Raw genomic sequence first — 20,068 nt, forward strand, 5'->3', positions numbered from 1 at the left:
TGTGGTTAAAAAAAAAAAATTGCCTGGGAAGGGATGTTTTATTTGATTCTGTGTTTTGTCATTGCACATGCAAATGGAAAGATTTTGAAGCCACTAATCCCCAATTTGTGGAAAAAAGTTGGTAGAGGGATGACTTATTTGATGCCTAGTGGATCCCTAAAAAAATAATTCCAGTTTTAATCCAAAACCTAAATTAACAGATAAGACTAATGCTCCTATTGGCTGTCACAATGATTCAATTATGTCATATCGTATATTTCTTTTTCATCAAAAAGAAAAAAAACTAAATAATTTCAAGAAAAGAAAAGAAAAAATAGTCAAAAAGCAAAGAAATAAAACAATGGGCCATGCAGACCCGATGAGATTTTTGTCAGAAACCGCTAAGCACGTTTTAATGATATCACTGTGTGACCCCTTCTAATTCGCCGCAGATCAAACGGAAAGAAGGAACTAATAACAGAGTGACAGCGCTGTCAAGGAGAATAAGAACCAACGAATCAGAGCCAAAAAAGGAAGCGAAACCGAGGCAGTCTTCGGCCAGGTGGCGCGTTGTCAGCGAGTCTGCTTGGAACAGGCTGTCGTAGGATCATCTAAGGATTTCTATCTTTGCTTGACAACATCGAGGTTTTGAGGTAAGCCGGCCGCAAACAGCCAGGTCCAGAGAGGGGGTCCCCCTTTTTTTTTTTTCCTTTTTTTTTAATTTTTAATTTTTAATTTTTAATTTTAGGTTTGGTTGTGAGCTGTGGGGTCCTCCTTTTTTAGTGGGACCCAGGGCCTATCAGTTTTGCTTCTAAAAGCAAGCCAAAGCTGTTGGCCGGTTGTTCTTTGCTGTCCCTTTCTTTTCGTTTGAATTTTAAAATGGAAACCCATTTCAACCTTTTTTTTTTCCCCTTCCTTTTTTCCGTTCAAGATTTTTCTTCTCTCTCTTTTCCGCCTTTCTAGAAATCGAAATGAAATGTTTTACTTTGATACCATTTTCTTTCGGTCTAATAAGGTCTGTAATATTCTATGAGTCGAAATTCACGTGATTTAATTGAGAAAGAAGATAATAATGCCACTAAATGCAATGATCTAAATTATACTAGCCTTTATATTCGCACATTTCTCATGCAGAAGACGTTTTTTAGACATATGTAGATCAGATTGCAAAACTAAATAATTACGAAAACCATAAGAGATATTTCAAGAGACTAAGAAAAAGGAGAACCAAATATGAAGTAAAGGGTCTTAAATTTTGCTCAAGAGAAGTTGAGGGAATGAAATAAAATAGTAATTATATTCCACTATTTGTTTAGCGATAGACTGAGATCAAGACCGAAAAGACAGATCAGCTAGGGCTGGGTTGGGCCGGCCTTTCAAATAAGGCCGAAATGGGCCAAAAAGGGCCTTATTTTGTTTAACAAAAAAAAATACATTATTTTTTTCTTCTCAAAATATGGCTCAATGATTTATATAGATAATAAAAGACTCATTGTTTTTTATTAATCATATTTAATACACACACACACACACATATATAGGAATTAACTTATAACATTATTATTATTTATTTATTTTTGAATCAAACCCAAAACGGGTGCCAATATATTGCATCACATGCCAGAATAGGCCGGTACATACCCTTCCGCAGAATACAAGAAGTTAGTGGTAGTACCCACAATGGTACGTAGCTAAAGACCCACTCAATGGACAATTAAGTACTTAGACATAGTGAGAGTCCTCTTTCGGTACTACTCCAGAGGCGCTAGAGGTACATAGAGTGCACAAAAGTGCATAGGTTCCTCAACAGGAAATTATTGTATTTAGATAAACTAAAACATAGCAATGGGCCTAGGGCAAACACCCCATCCCAAAATAAAAGCACAAAAGGACAACTCCAAGAGAGGAAGTCCAGCTCACAGCCCAGCAGAGGAGGGTGCCCCAAGCCTAGCCCAAACACCATCTCCAAACCAAAATCTGTGCACAGCTTCGGTGTAGTTGCTAACCACCACCATCCAGAAAACTCACCGCCGCAACCACCCCACGAGATTGCCTAGAACCACCAAGCCACGCCGGCCCTCCCGATCAGACCAGATCCCCCATATCCACGCCGCCATAGCAATCCAACCAGACCACTAAAGCCCCGCGCGCCTCCAAGAACGATCTGCTTTGACTTCGCCATAGCCACCGCCTCCTCCAGCTCTGGGAATCCCATGATGAAGATTGCTCCTCAGGTTTTGGAAGCCCATGACCAAACCCACTGCCTCTGTACAACTCGATCTCGACTCATAAAAAAGATCTGGGCTCCACCTCCACCTATTCTGGCAGACCTTCGAGCCAAAACTCCCCCACCAAAAAGCTGCCTAGGCATTAGCATTCAAGAGCCCGTCCGACAGCAGCCCAAAACGGCGAACCATCGGAAAACCCTAGACCAAGAGCCGTCCGAGTTTTGTGGAGCCAATTCGATTTGCTATTTTTCAGCTAACTTATAACATTATTAATATTAGTTAAGGGGGTTATATTCAATTAGCTATCTATATAAATCTCCCAATATTAATTGTTGTGTAACAAAGAAAATAGAAATTAAAGAAAACAAAACTTATGAAATCAATTACAAAGAAAAGAGATAAATTGCATATTATAGAAAAAAGAGAAACATAATTAAAAAATAGAAAAATAAAAAATTATTAGGGCTTATTCGGGTGGGCTTAAAGGGTCGGGCCAGACTTCATTTTCATGGCCCATACCCTACCCTATTTTAGAAAGGGTCGGGCCGGTCCGCCCTATTACAATGGCCTGGTCAGGATTCGGCCCTACGGGCTGGGCGTGCTTAGGGCTGAAGGGCCAAATGATGACCCCTAACTGAAATCAAGTTAACAGATAGTTTTTGTTTTCCTCCTTATCTATAGCTCTATTTTGTTCTCTTGAGAAGTTAGTGGGGAGTTCCCACGTTGTTTTTCAGTTTTTACTAAATAAAACTCATTATTATCTCTTTAATCGCATATTCTTTGACTACCCAATTTACCCTGGTAAGAAATAGAGCTGATGAGTTTGTTTCTAAGGTTATTTTAAGTAAATTAAAATTTGGTTAAGCTTTGAGGGCCGCTTTAAAGTAGTAAATATTTAAAACCCCTCTGTCAGCCAAAGTGAGTGTATGTGAAACATCAATAGAAGTATCGAACCCTTAAATCTTATATTAATTTTAAATATTTTTTAAAAATGAAGTGGTAGTATCTTAAATAATAAATAATTTTTCAGACAATTAACTACCCATGTCTACAATAATCACTCATCATTCAGATAATCCTCTCATTTTCTTTTCACTCAAATAACTTTCATTTTTTGCAAGGATAAAACTGTAAATTGCAATAAAAAAAAAGATAAAAGAAAAATATGAAAAATAAGCATTATCCATCTGCTCTCCAAAACTGGTACACACTCACTTCAATTGCTCTTGCTATTTTTTTTTTTTGTTGGAACAAAATATTTTATTACCAAAGGTTAATCCTCGAAGGCAAATATACAAAAGATATAAGTACCCTTCTATTCAACTGCTCAAAATTGGTTTTTTTTAATTAAATACACACACATAGTGTATGCTCTACATGTGTAAGTAAATTTTCTAATTAAAAAAATGTTAATTACATAATGGGTTGTTGTCTGCAGCGATATTGGGTAGTTTTCTTTCTTTTAGTATTTTTTTTAAAAATTTTGTTAATTGTATTTATATCCCTCATTTATTAAATATTAATTTAATATTATATATAATGTGGTATTTAAGTATTTTCACACCTATTTTGATTGACAAAGTCTTTTCCTTTAAATAAATTATAGTACAATATAGAAAAAAGCTTTACACGTACAAAGCTTGAAGCTTGTGAGCATAAGACCGGTATTAATTATTATTATTATTTTTGGGAGGGGTTGGTTATTGTTGATGTAGACAAAATTCATAGTTTTTGGCAACTAAGAGCAAGTCCACCGATTCCTCTTTGACCGAGCAAAGCATGGATTTGGTGAGGTGGTGACCGGCCAACTCCAAAATCTCTCTTCCACCAACACAGGCTTGACCGGTCAAAGGATGAACTTTCTTGACCGAAGTCAAGAAAAAAGGCAAGGGGATGACATTTTCCTTGACCCAGCCAAGGCCTGTGCTAGTTCGGTCCACACCCAAAAGTCAGTGACGTCTGCGGAGAGAGAAGAGGAACAGACGCGCTGATGAAGCTAACCCAGAAACCCAATCAGTCAACAATCGATCGAATTCAAAAACTAAACTTAGCAAGACGTAGAGCACGTCGAGAGAGTCAACTTCCGTACCTCATGCAGCCCCGAAGATCGCCGGAGATTGCAGGAACTTCGCCGGAAAACCCGCAGCTTCTCGTCGTTGATTCTTTGTTCACTGTCGATGCATGTACAATCCGAGAAAGCAGGGACGTAGGCGACGGCGAGACAAAGCTGTTGTCGGGGGTTCGCCGCGGAGAGGTGGTTGGATGGAGGAGTTCTGTCCAGGTCGTGGCTTCGGGTCATCGAGGAGCAAAAACGGGTAGAGAGCTCTGATCGTCTCTGGAATGATCTGGGACGGTGATTCGATCTAAGGGCTATTTATAGCCTGAGTTTCATTTCAGACGACCGGTGCTGATCAAGCAGTGGACTTTTTAACGGTCCAGATCATGCTAGAGCATTTCTTTTTATTTAAAATGAATTTCCATAATTCCTAAACTTCTGAAATTCAAAATAAATAGTGCTGGTGTCGGAAAAATTCCCCGAAAATTCTCACAGACTCGTAACGTCGCGTACTTTATTATAGACTTCAAACAAACTTTGGAGATTCCACCTTGTGAAAAATCTCAATACTTATTTCCGAAGACCCTAATAATTACCGAGATCGTCAAATTGTTCCAAACGATCTCACCTTATCTCGATAAATTTTTTTGGGGCTCACAGGTGGCTTCACTTATTTCAGGATAAATTGTCGGTAATTGTAGGTGGCTCATAATTTGTCCACCGAAAATATTAAAAAAATAGTAAATTGCATAATTATGACATTAATTATCCATAAATCTCCATTATTATCATATATTTACATCAAATATATTTTAATTTTAAAATAAAAAAATAAAAATTCAATGAACAGTTAAAACACTCAATGAAGAGTGAAAATGAACAGTTAAGAAACAGTGAAAAATGAACAGTCTTGACTGGTCAAGAAAAAAAAACTGGTGGAAACCTATGTCCAGTGGCAGTGAACAGTTACTTGACTTTTTGACCTTGAAATTTCTTGACTACTGGTGAACTTGCTCTAATAGGATAAAATTGAAAGGCAAAACACAGATCCTTAATTGAGGGTGAAGTGATTCATTTCTATCCTTGATTAAGGACAACCATGTTTTTGGCACGTACTTGGTGAATAACATGTGTGAACTGTGAACATTGTTGCTAACATAACCGTATCTACCAAGTATTAACAGTTAGGGGAAATATCACCAATGGTCACTGAGTTATGACTTATTCGACACTTAACTCACTGTATTTTCAACAATATCACTTAACTCACTCAGTTTTACATCCGTCTTTCACTTAACTCACTGCCATTAATTCTACCGTTAGAAGCCGTTAAAATTGAGGGTATATTTGTCAAAACACTTAAAAATCATTTTTAACTTAAAAAAAACTACATTTATTAGATTTTTTTTAAATTTCTGAAATTTCTAATAAAAAATAATTTTTTTAACTTAAATATAATTTGAAAAAAAAATGTCTTTTTTAAAAAAAGAAAAGTTTTTTTAGTGTTTAGACAAATATACCCTCAATTTATATTTATTAGACTTTTTTCAATTTTTAAATTTATGATATTTCTAATAAAAAATGATTTTTTAACTTAAATATATTTTGAAAAAAAAAATTGTCTTTTTTTAACAGTTAGAAATGCATTTTTTTAGTGTTTAGACAAATATACCCTCAATTTTAATAGTTTTTAACGGCAGAATTAACGACAGTGAGTTAAGTGAAAGACAGATGTAAAACTGAGTGAGTTAAGTGATATTGTTGAAAATATAGTGAGTTAAGTGTCGAATAAGTCATAACTCAGTGACCATTAGTGATGTTTTCCCTAACAGTTAATACCTGGCTAAGCCTTCATCAAGATTTCTCCAAAAATAAAAAATAAAAAATAAAAGCCTTCATCCATATGGGTATTGGGTATTTGACTACTCATAGTACCCTGTCTTATCACCGAATTAGGTGAACTGTCCTAATTTAGGACTTCTACATTATGAAAGATAATATTCATATTTTAGCTCATTTCACTAATAGTATGGGATAACATCCACAAATCCTATATTCTAATTATTAAGCGTCAGAAGGTCTATGATCACTCCTGAGTGTATGCTCCTCCTTGTTGGAGCTAACTTTAGGGCTTGAAGGCACCGGTTCATTTGGCCCGTAACTCTGCATCTACGTTATAACACCCTAGATTCGTAAGCCCCCTTTTTCGTAGCTAACACGGTAATTCATTTGGACCGTAATAGCATCTGCCTAACACCTTAGGTTGGTTCCTGCCCATACCGACCTTAAAACTCTACGGCAATTAAATGTAAGTAAAGTTTATAGTGTTTTATAAGTTTCAGGAGTCATCTAATACATAGCATCTTCATCATGTTGGAAGCCTGGAAGCTTGGAATTGAAGATGTGCAGCTTAGGAACAAGAGCTGTACCAAAGCAGTTCAGAAAGTTTCTCGATACCAGGTATGTAGTGACGAAAGTTCGGAAAGGGATCTGGAGTTTGACTTGCTATCTAAGAAGACTAGAGATGCGTATGATAAATTGGTACTGATGAACTTTCTTTTCCTTTTTAACCTTAATATGCTTTCAAACATTTATCAAGGCATCTCCACTGCAGTATCATTAAAACAAGTATACAGTAAATTAAAACACTAAAACAAACATCGCAGCCTGTAACATTTATCAGTCGACTTCGTGGACATATGAAATAACTGAACATAATTGATTTACACATTCACTTTTCAAATATACCATAACAGATGTGACGACGCTGTATTTTATGGTAATATATGAAGATTCAAATTTGTTCTTTATATTGTACTACCCCTATTATATATGTACGATTTTGCGAAATACATGTAAACCACCAATCCTACTGCATTGACTGCTGCAAGTAACCAATAGAAGTAATCAAGATGTGCACGATTGAGGTTATTGGAAAACCAGCTAGTGTGACCTGCCCAACTGGTTGCTCCCTCAATAACAGAGATAAGAAAGCTGCTCAGAAAGCTTCCCACACCAAATATACTGAGGTAGAGGGCAAGTCCTACGCTTCTTAATTCATTTGGTACCTGATCGTAGAAGAACTCTTGCAGACCAACCATAGTGAAAACATCGGCCAGTCCAATTAACAAGTACTGAGGACCTAACCACCAAACACTCATTGGAACTGTGGCACTTGGCTTATCAAACAGATTATAGTCTTTAGCAGTTTGGACCCTTTGCATCTCAACTAAAGCTGCAACTACCATGGAAATAATAGATATAAACATCCCAGTTCCGATTCTTCGTAGCATTGTAATGCCAGAGGGTTCTCTAGTGAAAGCTCTTGCTATTGGAACAAATATGCGATCATAAATGGGAATGAATATAATAGTGGCAATGCCGATAAACGACTGAAGTGAAGCAGCTGGTATATCAAAACCTGGCACAATTGTTCTGTCCATGGTGGCACCTTGCTTAGTGAAAAAAGTCGAGCACTGTGCAAACACAATGGCATATGGCAAGCATGTAACCCATATAGGAAACAGCCTAAGAACGGCCTTTGCTTCTTCAACCTCAGCGATGGTACACACTTTCCCATTTTCCTTCAAATCATCCGGTGCAAGCAAGGCTTTGTTGAGCAATCTGCAAGATCAAAAGATTACATGTAAAAGGAGCTTTCAATTAGAAGAGCTTGATCAAGCAGTAAACATATAATTAGTCAAACTTCCTACTGTCAGCAATATGAAGAACAAAGATTTGTAGTATTAAGGAAATATATATATATCAAACCGGGAGTAAGTTTAGTGCAAGGTTCTCACTTTTTCCCTAAAGCTATGTAGACAGTTAGAACACTTACTTGAATTGTTGAGAACTTTGGTGAGACAGGGTTCCACGAGATTCCTCTTCTGAAGCTATTGCTGAAGGAGTAGTTCGCCAATTCCTTAATGCAACAGCAAACACCTTGCCAATTCTCACAAATGGGCTGTCCTCATCCCCTTTGATACTATACCGATACGTTCTTGTTCCAAGAAGGAAGATAAGCAGTGCAAGGACCATCACAATGCAAGGAAGACCAAAACCCAGACCCCAACTCAGGTTGTCCTGTATGTAGGCTAATACTGGAAAGGTAATCATGGGGCCTACACACATACTAAGATACCACCAATTGAAAAATGAGCTTTTCGCTTTGCTCTCCTCTGGATCGTGTCTATCGAACTGATCTGCTCCGAAAGCCTGAACACAGGGCTTGTGTCCACCTTGCGCAACTGCTACTAAATATAGAGAGAAAAAGAACAATAATACTTGAAGCTGAGAAGACGGAAGCACGGCTGACACAGTCAGCAAGGCAAGACCCTGTTCAGTACGGTTCAAGAATGATGTCATCAAACATAGCATATGAGATGTAGAAACCAACACTAAAATCAGAATTCATTATCATTTGTTACTCACTCCTACAATCACTAGGTAAAGTAAAATTTGATCTATAAGTATTGGTCTGTACAAATTTTGGTGGTTAAAAGCCAAAGTTAAATTTAAACGAGGCCAGAGGCCAGAAAGGTAACACCTAGCAAAAACATGACTGAGCTCATGAGAAGCACTTTAGCATTAACTCTTTGTTACACAAGGCCACAACTGACATGTTCAAGTCATTTAAGCTGGCATGTTGAGTTACAAACTCTTCTTTGCCAGCAATATGTCCTATAACTTGGGATACAAGATTAGAGCTGCACATAATTGCTTTTGGCTTTTCTTCTTCTTCTTCTTCAAGTTTTCTCTATCTGTGTTCAACTTTAGTAACTTAACTAGGTGAACTGTAAATTATTAAGACTTAATTTCTATAACCCAGTAACACCACATAATTTCCTTAAACCAAAAGGCAGCATCTAACATGTAAAGCTGTATCTGAATACCGCTGATGATCCCAGAAGTTTTTTGATGGTCAAACAAGCCAACTACTGTATATCAGACAGATCACCAGACATACTCACAGTTATACTATATATGTGCAATCCAAAAATTCTAATATCTCTGTATTTGAAACAAATTATGAAAAAGGAAAACAATGCAATGAGCAATGCATTGCCAAAATCCCAGCGTTTTCCAAATTAAAGAGAACAAAAAAAATAAATAAATAAATTAAATTAAATACCTATTGACTCATGCCATAGGCCAATAATTTGCATACTGGGTAGAAGCCAAAACCTTAAAAAACAAAGAATAGAGCCAAAAATATAATAAACAAAAGAATTATAGAAGAGAGAGACGGACCATGACGTAGAGGACAGAAGCGGCAATGATGGTGCGGTAACGACCGAGAAAAGAATCTGCCACGAACGCTCCCAATAGAGGAAACAAGAACGCTGTTCCGGACCATATGTTGACGTTCTCAGCCGCCGTGGCAGTCGACTGTCCGAGAGGCCCGGTCAGAAACAAATAAGGTTGGAGCTGATTCCATAGTACGCAAGCCTCTCCGCAACCTCCACCCCTGAAATCAGTATTGAACTCACTCAACTTCACTATTATGATTCTTTTGTGGATTCAGTGTGGTCTTACATATTATGAACGATGCGGAAGGCCAACCGCCTGAACTTGATCTGCGGACCGGATGGCCGTTGCAGTCAACGGCGCCCTCCACAACGTCGTCGAGCAGTGGAGTTTGGCTCTCCGGAAAAGTGGCCATTGGCGCTGGTGGCTGTGAAAACTGAAATGGAAGAGATATTGCGTACACCAAATTAGGTCTATTTAACTACATTCCCCACCATCTTGAATACTTTATTCAATTTGACAGATAGTGGAGAGTATTGGTTTCTTAATTTGTTTTTTTTTTTTTTTGAGAATGATATTGGTTTCTTAATTGTTATCAAATCAAATGGAAAGGAATCTTTCCTGACTAGAGTAGGAATGCTGTAAGTTTTTGCTAGACAAAATTCTCAGCAAAAAAAAGAAAAAGAAAAAGAAAAATTTGTTTCAATCATTTTTAGCCGCGGGAGGCTTCTTCTGGAGCTTTTTCTACATGGGATATATATGGAGATGGATAACATGTGTGTGTGTGTGTGTATCTCTCTTTTCTTCAAGTGCTTTTGAGACATGGAAATTTGGTTGAAACTTGATGACATCAACGATTCAACGGTATGACCTAACAACGGTGGAGATGCTGATGATCGAGTTTTGTAATACTGGTGATTCTAGTCCTAGTCCCCAATTTTCTCAATTTTTTTTTCTTCATTTTGATCTTCAATCAATTTGGTCTAATTGGAAGAACATCCCTTTCAAAATCAGAGATGTTTCATTATTTATGGGACAGAAACCCTCTTCTCAGTGTCAATAATCAAAATCTTTAGTATCAAATTCTCTTCAACCAAAATCTTCTGAAATTGTTGGTTGGAAACTCATGCTTAATTAACTTGATAACCTTAATACATGTGGTTAGCTTTTAACTGTTCATTAGTATAAGAAATGAACAGTTAAAGCCTCTGAAGATCTGAACAAGGCCCTCCTCTGATCTTAAAAGCAATTAAGGACAGAGAATATATGTATTCATCTCTAGTTCTGTACACACAAGCTCATAGAAATTTGCGTGTCTTTTGGTTAGGATTAGTTACAGTCCAAAAACTGTAATATGTTGTTCCTTCATGATCAGTTAAAACTGCCTGTTGAATGATTTTAAATCAAACTAATCATACAGTGCTTGTATAGGAATCTGTTTCAAGAGACCTACCCTACAACCAGCAAGAACTAGTGAAATACTGGTCTACCATTGCATGGAGCTACCATGGAGTTGTTCAACTTTTATGTATTGATGTGTTAATGCATTGTAGAATTTCCCTTGGACCCTAGCATCCGAGTGTTGGTTATTGTTTTTACTCATATGTGCATATACATATGTACGGTTTTAGCTGCAGCCATTCTAAGAAAATCTCTGAGCTTCACTAAGAGTGGGAAATCTAATTAATTTGCTACATAACCTTGGTTATATTAATGTGTCATAACATCCGTTCATACTCATTCACATCATCTGCATATATGTCTGCAACCAGACAAAATCGGTTGAGAGGAAGTGGTGTGCATACTGCATACTGCATAGCTCTTGCCTCAAGATCATTGATATGATTAGCGCCCGCCGCCCAGTGCCAACTACAGAAGACAAACAAAAGTAGATTCGGAGGAGCAATCAGTAGAAATGATGAGATCAAGTTGCTTTTTTTACAGTGAGTCCTGTAACTAGACTTTATAGCTGCCTATGGTGCTTGATTTCTCAATTGTTTTCATACTGCGTCAACGAACTCCTCATGTTATTAAAGTATCTGCAGTGTTGTTGACTTGTTGCTTCAATTGCGCTTCACTTTAGGCTCGTAGTGAACAATCAAATTCAGACTGTTAAACATTGTACTCTTATCCAACACACATTGCATGTCATAAGAACTTAAAATTGGTCAAGGTTTCTAGGGTATGGCTATTTGACCCTCCCGATGCTTGGTTGTCAGAGTTTAGGGAGATTCTATGCTTAACAACAGTATTCCTAAGATTCTAAGGTCTCTTTTCCTATGAATCGAAGTACCATTCCAAGATAACTTCCATTAAAGATTCCAAGGACTTGAATTTGTATAAGCTCCAATAGTTGATCTGGTCTTTCACCACTGCTGCAATGGAGCTCCTAGAACAGAAAAAGTCAAAGTATTGCACTCAAAAGCATCGATCAGATAATGATGAAGATGATGCTAGAAATGAAGATATGCAGCCCAAGAAAAGTATATCTTTATCTTGAAACAGTTCGGAAGGTTCTCACGAAGAAGAATTCACGAGGGCATGATCAGAGAGGTTCACTCGGTATGTAAGAAAACTAGAGCACCTGAAAACACATAACAAACCAAAATTGGAAGTAATAACACAAGGGATTTGCAGTGTCATCAAGAAAGAATGAAAAATAAAATTAATGTAAAATAGAAAAATAACACAAAAATCATGTCCTCTACCATTTATCACAAGACTTCATGAGCAAACAGACTATTCAGTAATTGATTTAAATCTTCACTTTTTGGATTACTACAATGGACATGGTGGCACTGGCACACTGCATTCGCTCTGAATATTAATAGTTTTTATACCGTACCACCCCTGTTATAAATGTAAGATTTTGCTATACACATGTAGATGGCCAATTGTACTGCACTGAGTACAGCTAGTAACCAATAAAAGTAATCAAGATGTGCACGATTAAGGTTATTGGAAAACCAGCTAGTGTGGCCTGCCCAACTGGTTGCTTCCTCAATAACAGAGATAAGAAAGCTGCTCAGGAAGCTTCCGACACCAAATATACTGAGGTAGAGGGCAAGTCCTACACTTCTTAATTCTTTTGGCATCTGATCATAGAAGAACTCTTGCAGACCAACCATGGTGAAAACATCTGCCAGTCCGGTTAACAAATATTGAGGAACTAACCACCAAACACTCATTGGAACAGTGGCACTTGGCATATCAACCAGATCATAATCTTTGGCAGTTTGGAGCCTCTGTATCTCAACTAAAGCTGCAACTACCATGGAAATAGTAGATATAACCATCCCAGTTCCTATTCTTTGTAGCATAGTAATGCCAGACGGTTCCCTGGTGAATGATCTTGCTATTGGGACAAATATACGATCATAAATGGGAATGAATATAATAATGACAAGGCTTATAAACGACTGAAGTGCAGCAGCTGGTATGTCGAAACCTGGCACAAATGTTCGGTCCATGGTGGCACCTTGCTTAGTGAAGAAAGTCGAGAACTGTGCAAACACAATAGCATATACCAAGCATGTAACCCATATCGGAAACAACCTAAGAACAGCTTTTGCTTCTTCAACCTCAGTGATGGTACAGACCTTCCCATTTTCCTTCAAATCATCCGGTGCAACCAAGGCTTTGTTAAGGAATCTGCAAGATTTTCAAATAAAGTGAAAAAAGCTTTCAATTATTAGAAGAGCATTGTTCAAGCACTTTAACATATAATTAACCAAAATTCCTACTGTCAGCACGCAACATGAAGAACAAAGATTTGTACTGTTAAGGAAACATATAAACTGGAGTAAAGCAGTGCAAGCTTCCCACTCTCTTTAATCTCAAGCTCTCTAGACAATTAAAACACTTACTTGTATTGTTCAGAACTTTGGTGAGGCAAGGTTCCACGAGATTCCTCTTCTGAAGCTATTGCTGAAGGAGTAGTTCGCCAATTCCTTAATGCAGCAGCAAACACCTTGCCAATTCTCACAAATGGGCTTTCCTCATCCCCTTTGATACTATACCGGTACGTTCTTGTTCCAAGAAGGAAAATAAGCAGTGCAAAGGCCATCACAATGCAAGGAAGACCAAAACCCAGACCCCAACTAAGATTGTCCTGTATGTAGTCTAATACTGTAAGTGTCGATAAAGGGCCTGCACATATACCAAAATACCACCAATTGAAGAATGAGCTTTTTGCTTTGCACTCCTCTGGATCTTGTCTATCAAACTGATCTGCTCCGAAAGCCTGAACACAAGGCTTGTGTCCACCTTGCCCAACTGCTACTAAATATAGAGAAAAAAAGAATAATAATACTTGAAGCTGAGAAGAAGGAAGCACGGCTGACACAGTGAGCAACCCAAGACCCTGTTCCAGTTCGATTCAAGAATGATGTCATCTCACATAGCATATAAGATGTGGAAAGCAATACTGAAACTGGAACTCATAATGATTTGTTACCCACTCCTTCCATCACTAGGTAAAGTAAAATATAGATCAAATCTGAAGTATCTTTCTATAAAACTTTTGTGGTTAAAATCCAGACTTGATGTTAAACCACGCCAGAAAGGTAACACCTGGCAAAAATCATGAGAAGCAGTTGAAAAATAGCACTTCAGCAATAACTTTTTTTGTTGCATAAATGACAAGTTCAAGTCATTTCAGCTGGCATGTTAAGTTTTATTACTTAGAACACAAGATTAGAGTTGAACATAATTGCTTTAGTTTTTATTTGTAATTCTATTGTTCAAGTTTTCTCTGTCTGTGTTCAACTTTAGTAACCTAACTAGAAGAACTCTAAATAATTAAGACTTATTTATTTAACCCGGTAACACCACATAATTTCCTTACACCAAAAGGCAGCATCCTGTATTTGAATGCCACTGATGATCCCAGAAGCTTAAATTGATGCTCGAAGAAGCAAACTGCTGTATATCAGGTAGATTAGACATCCTCACAGTTATGTTTATCCAATTATCCACAAATTCTGATTCTGTATTCGAAAAAATTATGGGAAAAAAAAAAATCTAATAGCAATGTATTTGCCATAATGCCAGAATTTTCCAAATTAGAAAGAAGAAAAAAAGAAATAATTAGCTTGAGACCAATGGACTGAATTCATAGCTCAATAATTTGCATTAATTGGGTAGAAGCCAAACTTTATAAAAAAAAAAAATTATCCAAAAAAAAAAAAATCATAGAAGAGAGAGACGAACCATGATGTAGAGGAGAGAAGCGGCGATAATGGTGCGGTAGCGACCCAGGAAAGAATCAGCGACGAAAGCTCCCAATAGAGGAAGCAACGACGCCGTTCCGGACCATATGTTGACGTTCTTGGCCGCCGTGGCCGTGGACTGTCCCATAGGCCCGGTCAGAAACGATATGAGGTTGGAGCTGATCCCATAGTAGGCAACCCTCTCCGCAACCTCCACCCCTGAAAATCAATATTGAACTCACTCAACTTCACTATTTATGATGAAATTGAAGAGCGGTGGATTCAGTGCGGTCTTACATATTATGAAAGATGCGGAACGCCAACCGCCGGAGCTGGATCTTCGGACCGGATGGCCGTTGCAGTCAACGGCGCCCTCCACGACGTCGTCTAGTAGCGGAGTTTGGGTCTCCGGAGAACGGGCCATTGGCACTGGTGGGTGTGAAATGGAAGAGATATTTTTTGTTTTGTATTTGTTGTTGTTGTTGTGCCATGTTAGGTATATGTAACTTCATTATTCCATCTTGAATGGTTTGTTCTATCAATCAAGATCAAAATCAAATGGTAAGGAATCTTTACTGACAAGACAAGGAATGCTAGTACGTGTTTACGGGAGAACAATACCGAGCACAATTGATCTACACATTCACTTTTCAGATTTACTATACTGTATTTTGTGGTAATTATGACGATTCAGATTTGTGTTTATATTGCACTAGCTAGCCTTATTATAAATGTAAGATTTTGCGAAGTACATGTAGGCCAACAATCCTACTGCACTCAGTGCTGCAAGTAACCAGTAAAAGTAATCAAGATGTGCAAGATTCAGGTTATCGGAAAACCAGCTAGTGTGGCCTCCCCAACTGGTTGCTTCCTGAATAACGGAGATAAGAAGGCTGCTCAGAAAGTTTCCCACACCAAATATACTGAGGTAGAGGGCAAGTCCGATGCTTCTTAATTCAGTTGGTACCTGATCGTAGAAGAACTCTTGTAGACCAACCATGGTGAAAACATCGGCTAGTCCATACAGAAAGTACTGAGGAACCAACCACCAAATACTCATTGGAATTGTGGCACTTGGCAGATCAACCAGGTCATAATCTTTCGCAGTTTGGAGCCTTTTTATCTCAACTAAAGCTGCGATGACCATAGATATGACAGAGAAAAACATCCCAGTTCCGATTCTTTGTAGCATTGTAATGCCAGAGGGTTTTCTGGTGAAAGCTCTTGCCATTGGAACAAAAATGCGGTCATAAATGGGTATGATCATCATTATGGCAACGCAGATAAATGACTGAAGTGAAGCAGCTGGTATGTCAAAACCGGGCACAATAGTTCTGTCCATGGTGGCACCTTGCTTGGTGAAGAAAGTAGTGGACTGTGCAAATACAATAGCATATGCCAAGCATGTAGCCCATATTGGAAACAGCCGCAGAACAGCCTTTGCTTCCTCAACCTCAGCGATGGTACACACCTTCCTGTTTTTCTTCAAATTATCAGGCGCAAGCAAGGCTTTGTTGAGGAAACTGCAAAATTAAAGGAAAAGGAACTTAAAAGAAGCTTCAAAAGAGCTTTGGTCGAGTATTTAAACTTATGAAATCAATTACAGCTTCCTATTGTCAGCGACATTTAGAAGAAAGATTTACATTACAAGGGAAATATACTAAAGTGGAGTGAATTTAGTACAGCAAATAATATATAGGAGTTTCTTTAGTTGGAATAACGGCTTATTCAATAAATAAAGTCACTTTACAAGACATAACTTCCATTAAATGGCAAAGTTCAATAGCCCCCATAAGTATATGTAGTATAACTGATGCACTGAAACGACATAGTTCTTGCTGAACCATCTAAAACCACAATAACTGCAGCACCGGTTTGAAAAGTGCATTTATAAATTCTAAAATGCCCTTGTTACACAACAACGACTACACATAGCTGTATAAATGACAGATTTTTCACTCAGTGTACCTTAATCCCAACTATTATATGGGATACATCAGACCCAAAACAAAAAAAAAAAAAAACTGGGATTCATAAAGATAATAAGAAGAAATATGACAATATTCGTTACATGCTATGTAAAACTGATAGGGGCAGGAGCCAAATGGGAAATATAAACACTTGATAAGAACCTTCATCTATCAAATACTTTTAAAGTCAGTACTCAGAAGAGTCATGCAAGATAAAATGGGTTTCATATGTACCAAACTCTTTTATTGAATCTTTCTCCGAGTTTACTCCCCATTCTCTTTAATCTAAACCTATGCAGATAAGATGCTTACTTGAATTGTTCAGAACTTTGATCAGGCAAGGTTCCACGGGATTCCTCTTCAGAAGCTATTGCTGAAGGACTAATTCGCCGGTTCCTTAATGCAGCAACAAAAACCTTGCCAATTCTCACAAATGGGCTTTCCTCCTCCCCCTTGATGCTATACCGGTATGTCCGAGTTCCACTGACAAAAATAATCAGTGCAAGGACCATCACAACACAAGGAATTCCAAAACCCAGACCCCAGCTTAGATTGTCCTGTATGTAGGCCAATACTGAGACTGTCAATAGTATGCCTGCATTGCTACCAAAGTACCACCAATTGAAGAATGAGCTTTTCGCTTTGCACTCCTCTGGATCTTGTCCATCAAACTGATCTGCCCCGAAAGCCTGAACACAGGGCTTGTGACCACCTTGCGCAACTGCTACTAGATATAGAGAGAAGAAGAATAACAATATTTGAAGCTCAGAAGAAGTAAGCAAGGCCGACACGGTCAACAAGCCGAGTCCCTGTTCCAATTCAGGTCAAGAACAATAATGTTCAGACATAGCAAGATGTAGAAAACAATACTAGAACTGGCACTCATAATCATTTGTAACATGCTCCTTCCATCAGAAGGTAAAGTGAAATATAGATCAAATCTGCAGTATTTTTTGGTACACCTGGCAAAACCAGAACTCAGTTTATGGTGAAAAACCAGAATTCAGTTTAAACCAGGCCAAAAGGTAACACCTGGAAAGACAATGACTGAGTTCATGAGAAGTCTACGTTAAAAGTAGTTCGTGACACGAATACTTTCGTTTTCCAAATTAAACTACTGTGACAAGAATACTCATTTTCTCACTGTCAGCCAGACGGCCATAATTCTGTCGAAATGTAGGCAGGACAAGGCAGACTGTTCCACCTCCTAGTCCTAGCCTCCTTGGTGAGGAAAACTGAAGTTTCTTGGTACATGAAACTGAGGATGCAACTCATCTTGATGTGGCAGCTTTACAGTTGCTACAAGCACCAAAGACTGGTATAGTTGGAGACCTTTTCCCAACTAAGGCAAAGGTTACAAAACCACCATAAGCTTCATCAACTTCTAAAGTTATGCCTTGAAAGGGCAAAGGTCTACTACCAGAGCACAAAGATTCCTATACCTCTCATCCTGGGTTCGGTTTCATAATTGCATAACTTGAAACGCAGAATAGGTTTTAACAAGTGATTAAGTATAAACACAAGGGTATATATTTTGACTATTTTCACAGGAGAGAAAAATGCTGGTGCATAACAAGTAAGGAATGTCAGTGCTATAGTATGCAGACTCAGGTTACCAAAAAGGCGGTGCGGTCAGGCACAACCATTCCACCTTTTGAAATGCTGATGGCAGGGGAAACACAAGCAGTCACCACCAACAGCATAGTGTTTCCCCTGCAGCTCCACTAACTCAGCTCAGCTCAGCTTTCCCTCCTAAGAAGCTGGTAATAGCTTCACGTCAAGTTGTGCATGTATCCCTTAAATTCTAAAATGATGTATGATGGAAATGGAGACAACACCTCGCTCATTCTGACATCGTGTAACACCCAGATACATGCAAATAACATTACTTCAACTAAGTTCCATTGTTTGGATTTCGGAGTTCTCTTCAACTAAGTTCCGATCCATTTTTCGGCTAGTGTTCTTTTCAAGGATCGCATTGCTTTTCAATATATACGAGAACGTTTCCAGGAATCCAGGAAAATAAATATAAAAAAACGCATGCTACAGATCCAGATCATCTAAACGGGTAGGGTCAGCAGATTATCCCCGCGAATAAGTCAAAATTACGAACCTAACCCGCATTGACTTTGACCACGTCCACAGCGTGCAAAAATAAACAACAGAGCAGAAAAAGGAAACAAAAAAAAAAAGGGATGAAAGGGACAGACCAAAATGTAGAGGAGAGAAGCAACAATAATGGTGCTGTAGCGACCCAGAAAAGAATCCGCCACGAATGCTCCCAATAGAGGAAGCAACTGAGAAGTTCCGGACCATATGTTCACATTCTCGGCCGCCGTCGCCGTCGACTGTCCCAGCGGCCCCGTCAGAAAAGTTATCAGATTCGAGCTAATCCCATAGTAGGCGAATCTCTCCGCAATTTCCACCCCTGAGTCAAAATTCAAATGATTCTTTAGCTTCTCAATACTGCAAGTGAAAACAAATGATTGTGTTACCTATTATGAACGATGCTGAAAGCCAACCGCCGGAGGTGGATCTGCGGACTTGATGGCCTTTGTAGTCAACGGCGCCCTCTACGCCGTCGTCTATGAGTGGAGTGCGGGTCTCCGGATATTCTTCGAGAAATGTAGCCATTACCAGTGGTCGGGTCGAGTAGTAGGCAATTTGCCTACTTGGAGATATTTCGTATCCAAATTTTTCAGGTTCTCCCTTCCACGTTATATAGTTTAATCTTTGCTTGCACGACTTCGTTTTCCTGATGACGTCTGGCTTTCGTAGTGACTAGTAAAATAGTAACTCTTTTTTTTTTTTTTACCAGATTCGAGTAAAGTTGTAACTCAATTCACTTTTCGATTTCAATTTTCAGTAAAAGTTTTTTTAAAAAAAAGAGCGAAATTCCTATCTAGGCTAATTATGAGGGCACAATAATTTTTTATCGATTTATCGGATTAGCCTATGACGATGAGATAGCCATCCACCGAGGCACCGACTGACATGGAATCAAGATCCTCAGGACCTCACTCACCTCAGCTAACAAGATCCTCACGACCTCACCGACCATGATTCCATGAATCAAGATCCTCAGGACCTCCGACCTCAGCTAACAATCTAACATGGAATCTCTCTCTCTCTCTCTCCCCCAAACCTCAACTCATACACAAAAGCCCAACTCACAACCAGTGGTAGCAAACAAAATCAACATTAATTAGGCAAAAGGAGATCTGGGATTTCTTTGAGGAAACTCCATTGGGAAAAACTAAGGCTGTCACTTGGTTTGGTAATTACCAAACCGACCGAATATCAACCGATGTTTTAGGTTTGGTAAACCGACTTTTTGGTAACCGAGACCGATAAAACCGAAATAAAAAATTACCGAAA

At 38.4% G+C, this 20,068-nt stretch overlaps 2 protein-coding genes and 1 pseudogene across 2 annotated transcripts; all 3 read right to left on the reverse strand.

Moving 5' to 3' along the window:
* Window positions 1-6,934: 6,934 nt before the first annotated feature.
* Window positions 6,935-10,042, reverse strand: LOC112180239 (annotated as a pseudogene).
* A 2,171-nt stretch (window positions 10,043-12,213) lies between these two features.
* Window positions 12,214-15,205, reverse strand: LOC112180238 (protein NRT1/ PTR FAMILY 5.10). The gene is made up of 4 exons (XM_024318760.2): window positions 15,018-15,205; window positions 14,722-14,939; window positions 13,377-13,873; window positions 12,214-13,161 (listed from the first exon to the last, which is right to left on the reverse strand). Exons 1-4 carry the CDS (start codon window positions 15,142-15,144, stop codon window positions 12,345-12,347), a joined length of 1,659 nt encoding a protein of 552 aa, XP_024174528.1. The 5' UTR covers window positions 15,145-15,205; the 3' UTR covers window positions 12,214-12,344.
* Window positions 15,206-15,342: 137 nt separating this feature from the next.
* On the reverse strand, window positions 15,343-19,390 carry LOC112180237 (protein NRT1/ PTR FAMILY 5.10). Its single transcript, XM_024318759.2, has 4 exons — window positions 19,186-19,390; window positions 18,901-19,118; window positions 17,003-17,499; window positions 15,343-16,243 (listed from the first exon to the last, which is right to left on the reverse strand). The coding sequence occupies exons 1-4, from the start codon at window positions 19,322-19,324 to the stop codon at window positions 15,433-15,435; spliced, it is 1,665 nt and encodes a 554-aa protein (XP_024174527.1). The 5' UTR covers window positions 19,325-19,390; the 3' UTR covers window positions 15,343-15,432.
* Between the last annotated feature and the right edge of the window lie 678 nt (window positions 19,391-20,068).

Source organism: Rosa chinensis, chromosome 7 (genome assembly GCF_002994745.2).
Source record: "Rosa chinensis cultivar Old Blush chromosome 7, RchiOBHm-V2, whole genome shotgun sequence".
Classification (NCBI taxonomy): domain Eukaryota; kingdom Viridiplantae; phylum Streptophyta; class Magnoliopsida; order Rosales; family Rosaceae; genus Rosa; species Rosa chinensis.

What these genes read in the sequence shown, in the direction of transcription:
- LOC112180238 (XM_024318760.2), bottom strand. Translation starts at nt 15,144, where the DNA reads ATGGCCCGTTCTCCGGAGACCCAAACTCCGCTACTAGACGACGTCGTG. An exon ending in TTCCGCATCTTTCATAATAT is followed by an intron (nt 14,940 to 15,017) that starts GTAAGACCGCAC and finishes ATTGATTTTCAG; the next exon opens with GGGTGGAGGTTGCGGAGAGG. An exon ending in CTTCTCTCCTCTACATCATG is followed by an intron (nt 13,874 to 14,721) that starts GTTCGTCTCTCT and finishes GAACTGGAACAG; the next exon opens with GGTCTTGGGTTGCTCACTGT.
- LOC112180237 (XM_024318759.2), bottom strand. Translation starts at nt 19,324, where the DNA reads ATGGCTACATTTCTCGAAGAATATCCGGAGACCCGCACTCCACTCATA. An exon ending in TTCAGCATCGTTCATAATAG is followed by an intron (nt 19,119 to 19,185) that starts GTAACACAATCA and finishes ATTTTGACTCAG; the next exon opens with GGGTGGAAATTGCGGAGAGA. An exon ending in CAAAGTTCTGAACAATTCAA is followed by an intron (nt 16,244 to 17,002) that starts GTAAGCATCTTA and finishes TTAATTTTGCAG; the next exon opens with TTTCCTCAACAAAGCCTTGC.